This window comes from Takifugu flavidus, chromosome 8 (assembly GCF_003711565.1).
Source record: "Takifugu flavidus isolate HTHZ2018 chromosome 8, ASM371156v2, whole genome shotgun sequence".
NCBI lineage: Eukaryota > Metazoa > Chordata > Actinopteri > Tetraodontiformes > Tetraodontidae > Takifugu > Takifugu flavidus.
The window spans coordinates 9,585,948-9,602,922 of record NC_079527.1 but is presented as its reverse complement, the minus strand read 5'-3'; the positions used below and the strand labels follow the sequence as shown (position 1 = coordinate 9,602,922).

General features: G+C 43.1%; 2 protein-coding genes and 1 non-coding gene across 5 annotated transcripts in view; all 3 read right to left on the bottom strand.

Moving 5' to 3' along the window:
• Nucleotides 1–171: 171 nt before the first annotated feature.
• Nucleotides 172–11,268, bottom strand: uba1 (ubiquitin-like modifier activating enzyme 1). Of its 2 annotated transcripts, none has more exons than XM_057041887.1 (26): nt 11,051–11,268; nt 7,935–8,051; nt 7,797–7,855; nt 7,509–7,677; nt 6,846–6,980; nt 6,646–6,752; nt 6,474–6,564; nt 6,237–6,369; nt 6,060–6,157; nt 5,758–5,904; nt 5,337–5,513; nt 5,062–5,169; nt 4,895–4,975; nt 4,494–4,646; nt 3,879–4,044; nt 3,581–3,777; nt 3,373–3,437; nt 3,025–3,220; nt 2,546–2,620; nt 2,263–2,452; nt 2,092–2,177; nt 1,906–1,998; nt 1,629–1,820; nt 1,225–1,326; nt 1,048–1,148; nt 172–975 (listed from the first exon to the last, which is right to left on the bottom strand). In XM_057041887.1, the coding sequence occupies exons 2-26, from the start codon at nt 8,049–8,051 to the stop codon at nt 840–842; spliced, it is 3,174 nt and encodes a 1,057-aa protein (XP_056897867.1). In that variant the 5' UTR covers nt 11,051–11,268; the 3' UTR covers nt 172–839. The 2 variants fall into 2 exon arrangements, with proteins under 2 accessions (XP_056897867.1, XP_056897866.1); XM_057041886.1 differs by lacking the exon at nt 11,051–11,268 and adding an exon at nt 9,429–9,835.
• LOC130530756 (small nucleolar RNA U6-53/MBII-28) lies at nt 1,417–1,532 on the bottom strand. The gene has a single exon (XR_008951920.1). It is a non-coding gene; the product is annotated as a small nucleolar RNA U6-53/MBII-28 (small nucleolar RNA).
• Nucleotides 11,269–11,676: 408 nt separating the features above from the next.
• LOC130530587 (caM kinase-like vesicle-associated protein) overlaps nt 11,677–16,975 on the bottom strand; it is a 28,213-nt gene continuing 22,914 nt past the window's right edge. The window contains exons 6-11 of one of the 2 annotated variants that reach the window (XM_057041892.1): nt 16,662–16,782; nt 16,089–16,164; nt 15,880–16,016; nt 15,679–15,757; nt 15,501–15,588; nt 11,677–14,088 (exon numbers count right to left, since the gene is read on the bottom strand). In XM_057041892.1, the coding sequence (XP_056897872.1) occupies nt 12,634–14,088; nt 15,501–15,588; nt 15,679–15,757; nt 15,880–16,016; nt 16,089–16,164; nt 16,662–16,782 (1,956 nt within the window). In that variant the 3' untranslated portion in view covers nt 11,677–12,633. The other variant, XM_057041893.1, reaches the window with a different exon arrangement.

The following is a 16,975-nucleotide window of genomic DNA, read 5'->3' as shown; positions in this document are numbered from 1 at the left end:
CGTCATGTTAGAACCCATTTATGCGTTTATCATTGATGAGAAGCTGAATCAGGGTTTACTCCCTCGCTGCACTTTAATTGTTGTGAAAGTTGAAGGTGGATCAAAAATGAGAATTTTGCAACACAAATAGGTCATCCACAGAGGCAAATAAGCAGGCAGACACAAACAGGCTTGTTTTTACATGTTTATTCACTAAATCACACTAAGTGCTCCCACTCTGATTATTCCAGTCAGGAGATGTTGACTTGGGTTTAAGGTGTCTTCAGGTGCTTCTACAGATTCAATTTGGAGGTCTGCCTACCAACAGACCTGTGTCATGTATTTTCTTGGCTGTACCATTTTTAAATCGCTGAAGCCCATCTTTAAAACTTAAAAATAGGTCTATAGGACAGAGGTCTGACGAGGGAAAAGAGCAAAAAAGGTGATGGGAGGAGTTTGGTAGCCTCCCATTTAATGCCAAGTAAGACCAGGCATCATCCAGAGGGACAGCAGCTGTGTTATGGAGTGCCAAGAAAACACCAAGCATTAAATTAAACTGAGCAGAAACGTTCTGCAACCGAGTCAGAAATCCAGTATACATGCTCCTTTCCTGCCATCACATCCCTGCTCCAACAGGACCAACTGGGAACCCTAACACACAACGTATCCTTATATCATCTTACTGGGACTATGTACAGTCAGGCACAGGTTTAGACAAAACACAGGCCTAAAAGAAACTGATCCAGTAAAGCTGACCTGGATCAACTCACCCACCCCACATCTCCTTTCATAGAATCGCCCCCCCCGGTCTTCCCACCCGATACCCCCCACCCTCCAGTGGGAGGTTTCACTGTGGAGGCTCAGCGGATGGTGTATCTGACGTAGGGCACTTCCACATCCTCGTCCGACAGGTCGTTACAGCAGAGCTCGAACACCAGCGCTTTCACGTGCTTGCCCAGCTTCTTTTTGGACACCTTTGTCACAATCTCAGTCATCCTGTCGGCATGCAGAGGAACACTTTAGAACAATGAACGGTGCTTTAAAGGGTCGGTAATTAAAGATACTCACGGCAGATCAAGCCTCTCTTTGAGCTTGGCAGCAGGCATGAAGAATGAATAAAGCATGGAGACTCCCTGAGACAGCATGGTGATCTCCAACTTGTGTTCATTCTGCAAACAAATCAAAGATTTGGCATAAGAAAGTGGACCATGTCACATCTCAAAGGGAGGAGGTGTTAGGACGTACTTTAAAGTGGTCCAGGAACTGTCGGAGTGTCATCTCCTCGCCGCTTGGCTGCAACCCTGTGACTTCGAATCGATCCCACAACGTCCACTCGATTTCATAGTACTGCAACATATTGAAGAACCAAATGAAAGGCACGTTTGTTTGTTTCCCCCCTCGGAGCAGCAGGGCTGAAATTGCTTAATGCGACATATTTCTCCTCAGCACACACTGAAACGTCAGCGTGAGAAGGTGAGATGAACTCACGTGCACCCAGCTAGGCAAAGCCTACCTGGTGCATCAGTATTAGCATGGCTGGATCGTCATTGGAGCTCAAATCATTTTCTACTATGAAAACATGCTGCATGTGTTGCACGAGGCAGCAAAATGACCTGTAAACATGCAGCTGTACGCCAGCAGCTGCCTACCTTGTGTTTGGGAGCGGCGATTGGTTCGGAGAAGCCGAAGAAAGGAAGGGCCAAGTTCATGAAACCGTTCTTATATGACTCCAGCTTCTTATGTCCTTGGATAATTTTAAAGAGCTCCAGACACACTAGGCCCACCACTGCAGCTGTCGTAGTCGCAATGGCTGGAATGATCTTGCCAGCTATCAGTTTGCTCTGGATGATGAAAATTAAGAAGAGATGGTGAATACTTGATTAAAGAAACCAACTTTTAGGAGTAAATTCAGGTTTTTATTCCAACCTTGTGTCTGTCTGTTGGTGGAATGTCATAGTTCTCTGCTCTTAAGTTGGATGCTGCTACAATGAAGTCCATGTGGAAGTTGGTGTCATCATCCTTTTATAAACAGAGGACACAGTCACACAAACAGGAACAGCACGATAAAAGAGCACAAACGGCACAGGACCGGGACTAGAAAAGCTTACGAACCTTCTCAAAGTCGATGGCACAGAGTTTGAACTGGGAAGACTCTGGGGAAGGCAGCTGAGTCTTCAGCTCCTCGAGTCTGGAGTCATCTTTAAACAAAACAGCCAGCAATTAAAATTCACATATTTCTTTGGAGAAGTACAAATCTCAATTTCAGCATTTTCTCCATCTTACCAACAGAGGCATGGCTATTCTGTAGCTCCTGATCAGACACATGGATTTTGACCCCTGAGCGAGGGGTAAAGACCGGCACCTTGACATCTTGCAAAATCTTGATTACGCCTGCACGATCTGTGCTGCCTTGCACACCATATGTCTGAGCAAAGAGGTTGGCAGCTGCCACGACGTAATCCATGTGCAGCTCCTACCAAAGAAAGTCAAAAAGATAAACAATGTGTTTTGGATATTAGAGTGAACCAATTCAAGCACCTGTGAAGACAAAAAGAAAGATGCTTACATTACTAGTGCTAAATTCTAGGGGGTGAGGACATCTCTTTGGCCCAGACCAGAAGGGGGCGCCAGAGCTAGTAAGCTGAAAAACAAAGAACATTGCAATGCAACATAATGAATCAATTTTTGGCTCACTTCTGTGCATTGTGACCAAAAAACACGAAGCAAAAAGTGCAAGTGCAAAGCTTTTATCCTTTGCTCGAACTTAGAAAGCAACTGTATATTTTAACCTCATGCGATAGCTAAAATAAAACCGAAGACCTTGTATCAAAGACATTTCACAAAAGAGACCAACTTTGGAAGTTAGCAGTTAGACAAAAGGCCAACGACCACGTGAACTACTGTCAAACTGGACAAGTCTCAGGTAACATCAAAATGAATGACCGGTTTTACAGCATTAGTTAGAAAAGAATGAAAATTGCACCCTTAAGGGAACCAGAAAACACATAAATATGTTATTGGCTCCGCAGTGAGCACAGTATGTACCTGATCTGGGGGGAAGTTATGTAGCAGCTGACGGATATTGTTGTTGTACTGGCACTGCCAGTGGTTGCGTGCCCAGGCAACACAGTCGGCCCAGCTATGTGGACAGTCTGTGACCAGACTCTTGTAGACCGCCTCCAGCACCTCTACAGGCTGAGCTCCAGGAAGTTTTAGAGTGCGTTCCATGAACTTTGGGTCTCTGATAAAGAACAATAAACTAGTTACAAACCAATGAAGACATCCCAAATAAGCATTTGGTTTGACTAAATATAACTATATCTTTTTTATACGAGTTTCCCTGAATTAACAGAATTGAATCAATGAATATGCAACTTTAAGTATTTTACTCACGTGAGATACTGCATGGAATTCTCTGGTGGCTGTTTGAACAGTCCTTCAAACTCATCACGAGCCCACTGGGAGAAAACGCAAACGGCATGTTTAAAGTCATCGACACTACAACTAAAATAATATTAAAAAGATCAGAAGAAGAGCATGATGCGTTGCCCTAAGCATTTCAGAACTGTGCTGCAACCGATGCTTGTGACTGCAGACTGACCTGCAGTGTATGTTCAATGGCATTAGGAAAGTTCTTGAGGGTACAGATGGGGATGGACTTTTCTGGTGGGTCTTGACTGGAGCTATACGACTCTGTGAGGAAGGGGATCACCACCTGGACGTTGCCTTTGGTTCCAAGAGTACCAGACTCCAGTAAAGGTTTACGGTAGTACACACATCTCCGATCCATGTACATACCTGCACAGACATGTGGAAGACACATGTACATTTTATGATATTTTTTTTTAATGAGAAATGCATTAAGACAATGTCATAGCAGGAGGTTCTGTTGATCTTACGTGCATCAACATTGTCAAGTGCATTAGTCACTCCGTCCAGGCTTTCAAAGAAGTCATCGTCGTAGACCCTCTCCGTGTCAGGACCCACCCTGTTCTGGTGAGGAGTGATCTTCATGGAAGGATTCATCTGCTTTACAGCCATAGCTGCGGTGTCGCTCTTCATTTTCTATTATCACATAAGATTTAAGCCATTACTGGCCTTGTACTTGAAAATACATCATGGCCAACAGAAATGGAAAATTAGAGGCGCAAAGAGTGTTATTTTTTTTAAGATTAGTGGGGAAAAAAAAGGCACAGCATGATTGATGTAGACACAGAGGCCAACAATTCCAATTATATTTGTCCTTGAATGCTTGGCTGCAGTTAATTACAGCCCCGAATACATGCAAACAATTACATGTAGCACTAATACTGGTAGTATGTTCTGTTACACGTCAGTGCACTTTAATCAGCCATGACACCTACATTACTGTAACAAAACGAGACTTTATACCTCCAGGTCTTCTGTTTCCGATGTAATTATAATGCACGAGACACACAAGTCAGTAGTAATGAACAGGACCTGCTTAAAACTCAAAAATCAAGTGAGCATACATGAGTAAAGATCATACTAACCGTAACATCAGATGGTCTAAAGAGAAACTGTCTGTTGAGGTTTGACTTTTCTATAGTGTCCATGTCTGTCACAATAACCTCTCCCTCTCCAGCTGCCAGTCCAATCATGGCAAAGTTTTTCATCAACTCACAGCCGATGGCACCAGCCCCAACCTAAAAGAGTTTTTGAGTCAAGCATGAGTGAAGTGTCTTTACTCATGCCTATTCTTATATAACCAAAGCTTCAGCATTGATGGAACAAGCATTTAAATCATCATAAAGGCACAATAAATTCTTCCTTTAACAAGACAACTTTCAGCCAATACAGTATTTCTGTATTTTATTTTATTTTTTAAACTAGCAATCTCTGCATAATTTGCAGATTAAAGAGGTATTGGAAGGATTTTGAATTGTCTACTCACCAGGAAGTAGCGCTGTTTGGCAAGTGTTTCCTGCATGTTTTTGCCAAACACTGCAATCTGACCATCGTATCGGCAGTTTCTCTGAGGAAGAGGGGGAAAAAAGGATTTACTACCACAATTGGATGTCCATGTTTGGTAATTATGCAGGATTTACTTAGAATACTTACAGGAGCACACTCTTCCTCTGTGAGCATGAAATCACCTTCTTCAGACAGGCACTCCAGGGAATCGAAATATAACCATTGCGTAATGGGCATAAATTTTCCAGTGCAAGCCTAAGAGGATAAGGAAGATGTAAAAACAACCAGGAAGAATGGATTTATCACAGTGTGAGGTTATCTAGAGTCAGCATTACAGGCACATATTGATAACGCCACTTATTTCCCTTACAAAGCAACAAATTAAGATTTAACAATTTAGAAAGAAACCCCCCAGCACTGACCTTCATCACTTCCTGTGCAGCCAAACCGCCAATGAAAGCATTGATGGGTGCCAGGTCCCCAGCAGAAACATATGCCAACTTTTTAAGAAGTGCCTCATCCAACTCTTCCACTTTGGCTGATCCTGTCAGGCTGGAATTTAACTCTTTGGCCAGTGCCACAAATTCATCCCCATCAGCCTGGAACACACACAGCTCAGCATTTTACCAACAGCTGAGTTGATATACCACCTTTATAAAGCACCTTTGCTGCGGTGCATCAGTCTCAATGAGCAGAGAAATTTCTCCCTCTGTCATTTTAGAACCTTCAAAAATAAATGCATTACTTAGGGACATTTTTGGAAGCAACGCATTCATTTTTTATATGGAAAGTTCTTTACAGTCCTTTACCAGAATAAGAAAAGATTGCTCCGGAGAAATTTACCTGACTCCAAGGTGTAGGAAGATGGCTGTGTTTCTTCTGGAAAGCATGGATTGCTTGGAAGCCCACATGAAGGTGTGCTGGACGATCAAACTTAGCAAAGTCTGTCATCAGGACCTCTGGGTCGGCCATAGACGAAGAAAAGGATTTCTGTATGGACAAAAAGAAGGCAGTTGGAAGATGTATTTTAATGCTGCAGTTTTAGACAATCAGGGAAAGATATGGCACTAACATCTGGATAGCAGATATACACGCAAACAGAATTTGAATAGAAATGGTATCAAATGACAGCTACTCATGCTTACAAAACTGATCTTCTTCGGGATCTTGACTTGGGAGACAATACCACCTCTGACATAATCTGTAAAACCTGTGGTGTCACAAATGCTGAAGGTGTAGGGGCCTGAAAAAAAAAAGAGGAATGACATCAACTAATGACAGTCAAAAGAAAAATCAACTCCTTTTTCAAAATAGATACTTACCCAGGACTTTAATTTCCACTGGCTGGCAGCCATTTAACTCCGTCATCCCCTGAATCTCTGTGAAGGTGACATAATCTCCGCTCTCAAAACCATGACGAGCCTCATCCAGACACGTTACAACCCCCGGATTGTCCTGGAAAAACCATAACAAATTAGTGGGAGCACACTGATTCCTATTCTTAAATGTAGAAGTAGAATTTCACAGAACATCCCACATCATTTTAAGAAGGAACTAACCTTAGTAATCATAGAAATCATGGCACTTAATGGCTGCTCTCCATTTGTGTCATAAACAATCATCTCCTCACCAAAGTCACAGAAAAGCTGGCTGCAAAACAATTGAATGTAAACTTATGGTTATTTGATGGCGGGGCACAGGGATGAACTAAAAATTAAAATAGGACCATACCCGAACAGACCACGGGTATCTGCAATAATCAGCTTTATTCCTTTGCTGTGGCAGAGCTCCCCCAGATGCTGCTGCTCATCCAATGTAGAGGTAGTCAGCACCACTACCTACAACACACATAAGCACATGAATAAAGCCAACTGTAACTGATATTTTGTTAGTCATTGGAAGAGCAAGGGGACAACTTCGATCAGTTATACCTGAAACTTGGTCAGGTAGTCTTCGGTGAGGGCTCCAGTGTATGCTGTCACAGGGACGTAGTTGTTGAGCTCAGCCAGGCGGATTTGACTCACTTCTGCCCGGTTTTTCCCCAAATCTTCCTCTCGAAGGTAAAACTAAATACAGAAATAAAATTAAAAAGGAAGAACAAGCACAAATTTAGCAATTATGACATCCCGTTTAAAGATTTCTAATATAGATCAAAAAGAGAACATGCAGAAAAACCCAAATATTTGCATAAAATTAACATGCAAAAACAGGTGCTTAACATTTTTCCCTTTAGTAAAAGAATTAAACCAGACTGGTGAAGCTAGTGTGATATTTAGTGACATTTTATAGACTGAGGCCCATAAGATCAAGCAGTTACTTGATGATAACAACGTTCTAAAACAGTCACCACCTCCACTGTAATTACAACACAGGCCACCCACTGATAAATCTGGGTCAGTCAATGGTACCTAGGGTGGGGGTGGCTGCGATTTTGTTTTTGGATAGCAACATTAAGCCATAGCAGAAAACCACACTACATGTGGAAATTATACACAAAGAACAGAATAATGGAACCAATAAAAGAACAATCGATTACCGTTATGTCTATATGAGGAAGGTGCATTTATAGAGCAGAAATATATGATTTTACAAACCTGAGAAGAGAGATCTCTCCATTCTGCAACACCTTGGTCGTGTACAGTTACACTCTTAACTCCTCCTAAGATGACATTCTTGGCAATCTCCACCCCAAGACCTCTCATACCAGAAATAAGGACATTGGAGTTCTGCATGCGTTTCATCGCATCATGGCCCAACACGTAACTACAAAGAGAGTGAGAAAGAGAGAGCACTATTAATACAGCCGCACTGCATACAACCTTCAACACAATTTACAATGAATATGTGGTCTTTTATGACAATATTCCTAATATTCAACTTACAGCTGTCTGGAGTACAGGCCTTCATCAATCTCAGCATCATTGCCATTCTTAGCCATGCCCTAGAGAGAGGAAAAAAAGAGCTTCTTAGTGCAATGTTCTAAGTTTATGCAATTATTCGACAGTGTGTTTGGTGCTTACGTTGGCAGGTGTGTGGGACAGATCAGTTTTGACAGAGTTTGAGGAGGAGCAGTGGGATCCCGTCTTCGTCTCTGTTCCTGACAAGCGACGCTTCTTGGACAGCGGCGAGCTGGACATCTGTGGACGGAGAGACAGTCTGTTAGAGCCGTCACGGTCGAGAAAAAAATCTGCATTCACTCACACACACACACACACACACACACACACACACACACACACACACACACACACACACACACCACACACACACACACACACACACTCCTTTAGAGCGATTTTATTTCAAATAAGAAATACATGTGAAGATTCAACGAAACTGATAAAGCATAAATCGAAATAAACAGCGACTGCTAAAAATAATTTAAGGTTTTGGTTTCATAACGAGGAGAGGCCAGACCAAATGCTGGAGATCTCTTGATGTCAGAGGATTTCTAGTCTAAAGGGACAGCTGGGCTGGCCACAACCCAAAAACACAAATCTGGTAGAAAACTAACTGCCCGGGAAACGCCATGAATAACTGCATTATCCCCTCTGCACAGCCAGAATCAATGCAGCCTTGTTTATGTGCTTCCATTGTTTATTTTACCAGTAACGGACAGCATTCGTCAACGAAAAGAGCTGAATCATTAAAACTTCACTGCGGTAAAGTGAACAACGCCTCGCAGACCAGGTGGACAATGACGCCGGGACAATGAAGATAAAAGCGATTTTAAGAACGACTCAATAAACGTAATTCATTAACTAACCGAAAGCAACCGCGAAAGGAAGTGAAAACGGTGGTCGAATGGCGAAACCCTTCCCGACGCAAACTATCACCGGCCATAATTTCCGCATCCGATGCAGCCAAATCGCTGCTGCCCACGTCGAGAAAGTAAGCCGCTCGGAAAACCTACTTTCATTTTCTTACTATAATCGTTAGAGCCAGAGTTCACCTAAAAGCGAACTGTGAGTCACTAAATCGAAAGACGTCACTTAATATAACCTTTATCGAGTTTGTCAAAAAAGAAAGCATCCGGCATGATACAGCAAAGCTCCGATACCCGGTTAGCATCGGTACCGTAGCTCGTTTACAAAACTACACACATGAATTTTAACCATAGCTTTTTAAAGGCTTTCGGAAATAAAGGACAGGGTAAATGGACCAACCCGAGAGGAACCCGTTTAAGTAGGTTACCTGGCACTAATCAGCTAAGTGATTTGGCGACTATCCAAAGTGGGAACATTAATAACTCAAAAGCAAGAAAACACCAGCCAGGCAGACGATCCATTAGCAACTCGGCCGAGGCCTGTGTTTCTCCCAGTGCGGAACACAACTTTGCAGGATAGCAGCTGTAGCTACACTCTCTTCCCCCAGACACCAGTGCACTCGATTAATTTAGACAGCCCCTGTGTCTGACAGGAAGAAAACATCCCGTTTTGTCCGCCAATCAATGCAAAATTGCCAATGAAAGACGAGCCATCACACTCGTGCGCCATTGATCTCCCTTTTCTTACCAATAATCCTTCTCGGTCCCTTCCCAATGCGAACCCGCTCCGCTCCCGCAGTGTTTAGATGTCCGTGATATCGATGGTTATATATTCGGAGAAGTGTAGAAATAAAAAGACGTCGGGCGATTAGGGTGGTCTCCACTAGATAGTCGAGTCAATATGTCGCTGTGCCGAGTCTCTTCTGTGTAATTGCGTTGCTACTGCGGACGGGAACAAAACCAAAATGGCAGATGGGGAGAAAGGGGCGGGGGAGGCTGTGACGCACGAGCTCAAACATGCAACAGGAAAGGGTGGCGACGAGCACGCGGCCTCGCCAGGAAGTGAGCTCATTGGCTGATAAACGGAGCCAACGGCGCGGTTGTCCCGCCCCGGCTACCAGAGAATGCATGCCATGTACGTTACTGTACAATAAACAGCAAGACTTCTAGTCATTAACTAGCGATTTTGGCCATTCTACCCATGCACGCGGCACGGCGTGGACAAATCCTACACAGTTTTCAGAGCGGGCTTCTTGGAGATCTTTTAAAAGTTAAAAACCGCCTATTGGTGCTGCATAAAACGCACCAGTAACATTACCTTTGTTTCGAACACCGGTCTGCAAGGAGGCGTTAGGTGTTGCAGCTTGCATGTGCTTTCAAAACTTACAGTAGACATGCATGAAACGAAGCCACATACCTAAAACTAAAACCCGAACATATCAATTCCCAGAGTGCGTATTTAATGAAGCTGCACTTGTCCTAAGTTCAGCGAAAACCTTCAGCAGTCAAAAGCTGCAATGATGAAACAGGTGCATCATTAAACGTACTTAATAATGGTGCACACTAGCGGGACAATCGCACATATTAAGACTTTGGGGAGAATTTCTTGCAAAAGAAGAATATTGGGGGAGGGGGTACGTGGCAAGTGACAAAGGCCCTGGAAAAGAGTGGGCCGCATATTCTCGGGCTCACATGTCGAGGGGGATCCCCATTGTCATGTTATAGTTGCACCATGACAAAATATCACAAAATGTCATTTCCACCATTATATCACATGCCAAAGGTAATGAAGTCCATTCTTGTTAATTGGCTTATCACTTACTTCCTGAGAAGAGACGCCAGAACAAAAATACATTAGAGCTGATACCAATTGTGACGCTTTCGGAACATTCACAACAGCCCATCTAACAAGAGGATCCGTAAAACAATATATTAGATCAAAAGTTCTGTGATGCAAGTTTGTCACAACCTTTAGCTTTCTAACATTGCGCGCATCTTGGTGTTTATAGCCACTAGCTTCCAGGGTACGATTGAGGTTATTTATCACTGAACATACGTTAACAGCCTTTTTCATCAGCAGGTAAAAAGCATGTTAACGAGAACGGACGTGTGTTGTTGATTGGTTAGCAATGGTTAGTCGATCGGAGCAGTGGAATTGGCTGTGATAGCTAACGGTAACACTCGTAAACGACCATCAATAACGCAGATCAAACGACTGCGTAGTTGTTAGCTCCTAGGCGCTAGCTTTTCAGCTATCTAGCCACCCAGCGACTTTTTCCTACTTCCACTGCTGTGTTAGCCAACTAGCTAACGTTAGCCATCTAGCTGGAGCTAACGTTACGGGAGCTTATACAAGTGTAGAAAACTTACCACATCCGATATTACTCGGCCTGATCTGTAGTGTTAAAATCGGATTGTTTAAAAGCCGAAAACCTAACAAGTGAGAAGATAACTCAACAGTGCCGTTAACTGCACACTGGAAAGTGTGTCAGGGTGGCGGGCTCCGTGTGAGTTTTTCCGCTGGACGACTGCCTGCCCGGCTGTTTCCCGACCGCTTACCCTCACTCTATTTCAGCAAAAAGCAATCAAAGCAGCAACATGTGCACGTTACGGACGCAACCATCTGTTTGATTTGTGGGGGTTCACTCTTCCGTTGTTTTAATTTATTCTACAAATGGTGCACTTATTAACCGCATTTTGATATTTACTTTCTATATAAATTACTGAAATGTTTTGAGTTACAGTTCACAGCAAAATAGATCATATTAATTGTTAAAACTTAAACTATAATTTCCACCCCTCCATCTTTAGACGTGTAGACCGATCCAAAGTTCATGCAGTGCATGCTGGTAGTTGTAGGTAAAATGGGAAAAGGGAGCTCCACATGTAACTCAACGGATAATAAGTTAAATTATTTAAATAATAGGGAAACTATATACAAACCAAATACAACTTTAAATGCAGCATGTGATATATCAAACACCACGCACGAGCTATTTCTTTGGGAGCTCGTTTTATTGAAAGTCTTGCAAACAGCACAGGTAATACATATGGAATGACTGGTGGATTTCAAGACTTGTTCATGGGAAAAGTGTAGAAGGGATTACATCAATCTAAAAGCAGAACAGAAAAAACGACACAAAAAGGACCAATCTATGTTTCTACACTGTGTATATAACAGTAACAACTGTATGCATGTCTGTAATGTAAAGCCTTTATCATGAATTTACATCCTTTGATTTAAGCAGGAAAATGTTCAGATATTATGTAGAAAAACAAATCTATCTGATCTGCTTTTTTCAGAGCAATGGAACTGTAAATCCAATTTTCTTCAGTCTTTTAAAAAATAAATATAGCAAAGTGAATAAAATTATGAAAACAATAAAATGAGTTTATTTAAGAGGCATTTGAGAACATCTACCAAGGTATTTTTTGGATCAAAGCTGTATCACACAATGTAAATTACTTTAAATAAAAACTAAATGATTGTGATGTAAAGCAATTTGAAATAGGAAATGTCAGTTTTGGTGTGAAATAAAATATGAGGCTAGAGCAAGTACAGGAACTAAGCTATCTGTATTTACAAATTGTAGGGCATAATCTAAATAAAAACACTTAACTATTTATCAAGAATTTTACCAAAATGTTCCATTCTTGCCAACTGTGTTGAGTACTTGGAATCTGGAATCAGTAGATTTATTCATGCACACAGTTTTGATTTAAGAGGCAACTTTAAACTTTTGTGGTCTTTGCATATAGAGGGTTATTGTGCTTATTTTTTTAAATGTATTTTTTTATATGAACACATATCCAATGTGGGGGAAATAACAAAGAATGGTTCGTTTTTGTTTGTTTTTTTGGGTTGGAGGACAAATTGTTGCTTTTTCTGGGTGATAAAGAGCCTTTCCACCCATAAGTTCCTGCTGATGTATATTGCATCATGCACAGTCGCTTTATAATCCCCTGCCCATACCAGCCCTGGGGGATTGTCTGAAACGAGCAGCATCCCTCTGTCCATCCCTGTCTTCCTGCTCTCCAGCAGCCTGAGGGGAGGACTGTGTGGGTGGGGAGGGTGGAGGATAGGTGGGGGGAGGGATAGAAAGATGAGGGAGAGCCGGCAAGGCAGGTCTGGGAGAGGTCGGAAGTGGTGGAGGAGTAGCCGAGGTCCCAGTTAAAGAGTGCTGTGAGGAGTGAGCGCGAGAGGTGGCAGGTGAGGCATGGGTGCTCCGTGTCCGAGGGGATTCGACGGGGCAGTCACTGATTTGCTCTAGCAGTGAGGGCATGTCCCCCTCAATCTTCTCCAGCACAGCCGCCATTTGCTTTTCAATCTGCTCAATCACACTGTCCATTTGCCAGTCACTTGAAGTACTGCTTCCACCACCTCCATGCTGCAGTCCAGTCCCATACATCCCGCTTGCAAACAGGGAACCATATGGACTCCCATAGCTCCCTGGTATCCCTAACCCTACCGTCCCAATGTCTGGGTTATATGGTGTTGCGTGACGGCCCAAACTAGCAGAGCTGCCTATTGCGTAACAGCCTTGCCCTGTTGCGGGATCCACCCTTGGTATGCTAATTTCAGCGCTGTGCCTGTCAGTTTTTCTGGCATCCCGTCTACTGGCAGGACTAACATTACCCCTTAACCTAACTCCTACATCTCCACCTGCCCCAGGTGCTGGAGTAACAGATGCTGGCACTGACTTCTCAGCCACTGCGTCAGGTATTTGCGTCTGACACCAGCTCCGGTCGCCCTCACCTTTCTGCTCTTTGCTGTGCGGGGCTGCTCTGTTCTCTTGGGAGCCTGTGGATGGGGTGCCATGAAGTGCTGCAGTCATCTTACCTTTGCTGCGGGGATCAGGTAAGGGAGAACTAAGCTTTTTATCAACACAAGTGCAGGGGGAACCATCTGACTGTTTAGGCGAATCACGTGTCCTGGCAGGGGACACGGAACATGCAGCAACTGCATTTTGAGCTAAACTAGCTGCCATTTTTCTTGTTCCATTACCTGGAAATTGCTTTCCACCAAAATTATCAGGGTCTTCTTGCAGGGGTGTGGTCTCTGCATTTGATTGGCTTTGCTGACAGAACGGCTCCGGACCTTCTGAAGGGGAAATTCCCACAGATGGGCCTATAGTCTTATTTACCCCATCCTGTTTTTCCTCAGCCTTGTGCTTCCTATCATCTTCCTCTATACCTGGTGGCATACTTTCAACAATAACTTCCAAAGACGCACTACTGGATGTCACCCCTCCTTCACTTATCCCTTTGTCTCCCTCATCACTTGTAGCCTGGGAGGGACCCCCCTCGCCATCGCCCACCTCTTCACTACCCTGAATCTCTGCTGAGTTGTCCATCAGCGCCTCTGAATTCTTCAACCGCTGCATGAACGTGGTGACACGAATTGCTTTCTGTAACAAGGACACAGAGAAGGAGGGAAGAGGTGCAGAGAGAATTACATTTACTTCAGTTTGATCAATAATTCCCATACAGTTGTTTGCAAAGAAGAAGAAAAACATTATAGCAGGGATGAATAAGCAAGGCATAGTGATTCAGCGTCACCATACTAAGTTGTGATTTATGCCAAGTGAGAAGTGCAGTAAGATTAACACAAGTTAACTTCCAGGAGGTGGTGAAATATATACCCTGGTTTAACTCCGTTGTAGGACTCATTTATTCCAGACCACCCCTTCCCTGACTGAACAAATAAGCGCAAAAGGAGCTAGTTTTTCCATCACACCTTTCCGATTCCTTTCTAGCTGCAAAAACTAAAGGAGTTAGGGGAATATGTGAGCACAGACGGCGCTTATAAACCAGGGAAATTATTTCCTGGAAGTAAGAACCCATTTGGACACAGACACGTCGCTGCATACAATACATACAGTTGAACTGAGGATCTTCTGTGTAGAGACAGTTGACTTGAATGTAACAGAAAGAATATGAGTCGGTGAGCCAGGATTCACTAAGAGGATTGGCTGAGGGCAATTTTATTCAGATCACTTAAATTTAACAGTCCACAGTGGCCTATATTCCTTATATCCTTTCTGAGTTTTCCTCTCCTTATCTACACTGAAACAACTTCTTTTAAACTACGTGGGTTTGATATAGTGCAGATGAGGAGCAAGAAAGGAGCAGAGTGGGCCACTTTGAACATCCAGGACTGAATTATTTCAAGTGAAGGAGGACGGAGTAGATGGGTCTCTGTTGGAATAGGCAGAGTGACAGTGTGCAGGAACAGAACTTATGAGGAGAGGTTCACCAGCCCATGCATGATCGATACGTCTCGTCCAAGAAATTGAAGAATTTTGAACCTCTTTTTAAACCAAGAGGAACACAGCAGTTAGAATGATGTTTTCTTATTGAATCATGCCAGACTACAGGTGAGTTTCTACCCATGCTGTTACCTTAGCAGTCACTCCCTATTAATGGGATACAATACCTTCAACTCCTGGGAACCACATGGGGAAAGAGAGAAGAGGTTATAAAGATTACTTGCGCTGGTAGCTCGGTGCTGCCAAGTGGACATCCTTTTTGTTGTTCTCTGCATTTAAACCCCCACTACATTGTCATAATCATGTCCATTACTTTTGAAAAATCATACTATATATCTGTTGCACATTGAGCTAAAAGCATATTATGTGCAATCATCATTACAGATAAATCATCATGATCACTGCTGCCATTTTGTGGTCACCTTTATTAACGGAGCTCGCATTTATTCTCTTTCCTCTATTTTACCCCCCCCCCCCCCCCCATCGTTGCTTGGAAGGCTCTGTAAAGATGAGCTAAATTCACAATAAAAGAAGAAAAAGTGATTTCATACCCGCCATTTGGCTTTTGCAAAGTTTTTCTCAAATTGTGCACACACGCCGTCCTTCAAGTTCTTCTCTGATGCGCCGTTTCCTGCAATCCTAGTAAGAGGCAAGATGGGTATTCGAGTAGTTACAACATCTTGTACAGAATGAGAAAAAGCTTTGATCATTTGCTCACAATTAGCCTACCACTCATGCCAAAGTGCATCCTGCGCAGTGATCCTCAGCATTTGATCTACCTCCATTAGTCGACAGACAAGCTCTTTAGCTGACAGGGAAAACAAAACACGGGGAGAAACATGTTAAAGGAAAAAAAATCATGTCTTTATCATATTTCCCAATCAGTCAGTGATCATAAAATTATTGCCAGCATGCGTCTGAGGCGTGTACCTGCAGGGGAGATATCATCCCAGTATGGTGAGTCAAACTCAAAGTCACCGGCGACGATGCGACAGAAGATGATGCGATTATGCAGATCTGTGTTCTCCTCCTCTGTCTCATCATAAAACGGAGGGTTACCTGATAAGCTGTAAAAGAGGACGAGGAATTAGAATTTGTTGTATCTATCGTGAGAACTTTAATGACTCATTGAAACTCACAGGATAAACATAATGACACCCACAGCCCAGCAGTCCACAGGACGGCCGTATCGGTGACGGGCGACCACTTCAGGTGCTGAGGGAAAGCATAGGAGATCTTAAAACTGCCTGTCATGTATTATTTATAAACTCAACACTCTCTATAACTGTCCCAAGACCAAGTCCTCTGTTCAGCCTTCCTTCCCTGTCGGCGCCTTTGGTTCCATCTCTTATTTAGGTGTTTGAATACACAATCTGTTCTTATGAATAACTATCCTGACCGAGGCCAATGCACAGTCATGCACTTCAGACTGCCCTCACATGAACTCCAGCCAGAGAGAAAGAGAGAGGGGAACGAGACAGGACGCATAACACCAAACATAAAGAGAGAAGAGTTGGAGAAGCAGAGGGCTTAAGTGCAGTAAATTCTGTTTCACAGCACCTCTGACATAATATCATCAAAGTTTGAGAGAAATAAACAACCCGGGATGAGAATGCCTGGCTAATGCATCAATGTGCATGTACACACATAAACACAAGCACACACATAAACACAAACACGCACACACACTGGCACCAACAACAGCATCCTACCCAGGTACTCTGGTGTTCCACAGGGTTCCGTAATGGGTCCATTCTCAAAGGTAGACAGGTAGAAATCTCGCAGAACTACTTTGTTGTGGTTGTTTTCGGCGTAATACATCAGGTTTTCCAGCTGAACAAAAAGAAATGTATGATGTGTAATCATAAGCAGATGTTTGCAGGTTTTAAAAGCATGGCATGCCTGATTCAAACTATGGAGACTAGTAATATATTTTAAATCATCAGGCAGGCAGATTTATTACTTTTGTGAAAAAGGAAAATCAAAGCTTTATAAAATCCCTCTGGGGTCTTACTAAAACAGTTGT

Excerpts from the sequence above, each read along its gene's own strand:
- uba1 (XM_057041887.1), bottom strand. The coding sequence starts at position 8,051 with ATGTCCAGCTCGCCGCTGTCCAAGAAGCGTCGCTTGTCAGGAACAGAG. Across the intron at positions 4,976-5,061 it reads CAGAGGAAGAGTGTGCTCCT|AGAAACTGCCGATACGATGG; the intron begins GTAAGTATTCTA and ends CCTCTTCCTCAG. Across the intron at positions 2,178-2,262 it reads GAATAGCCATGCCTCTGTTG|ATGACTCCAGACTCGAGGAG; the intron begins GTAAGATGGAGA and ends TTTTGTTTAAAG.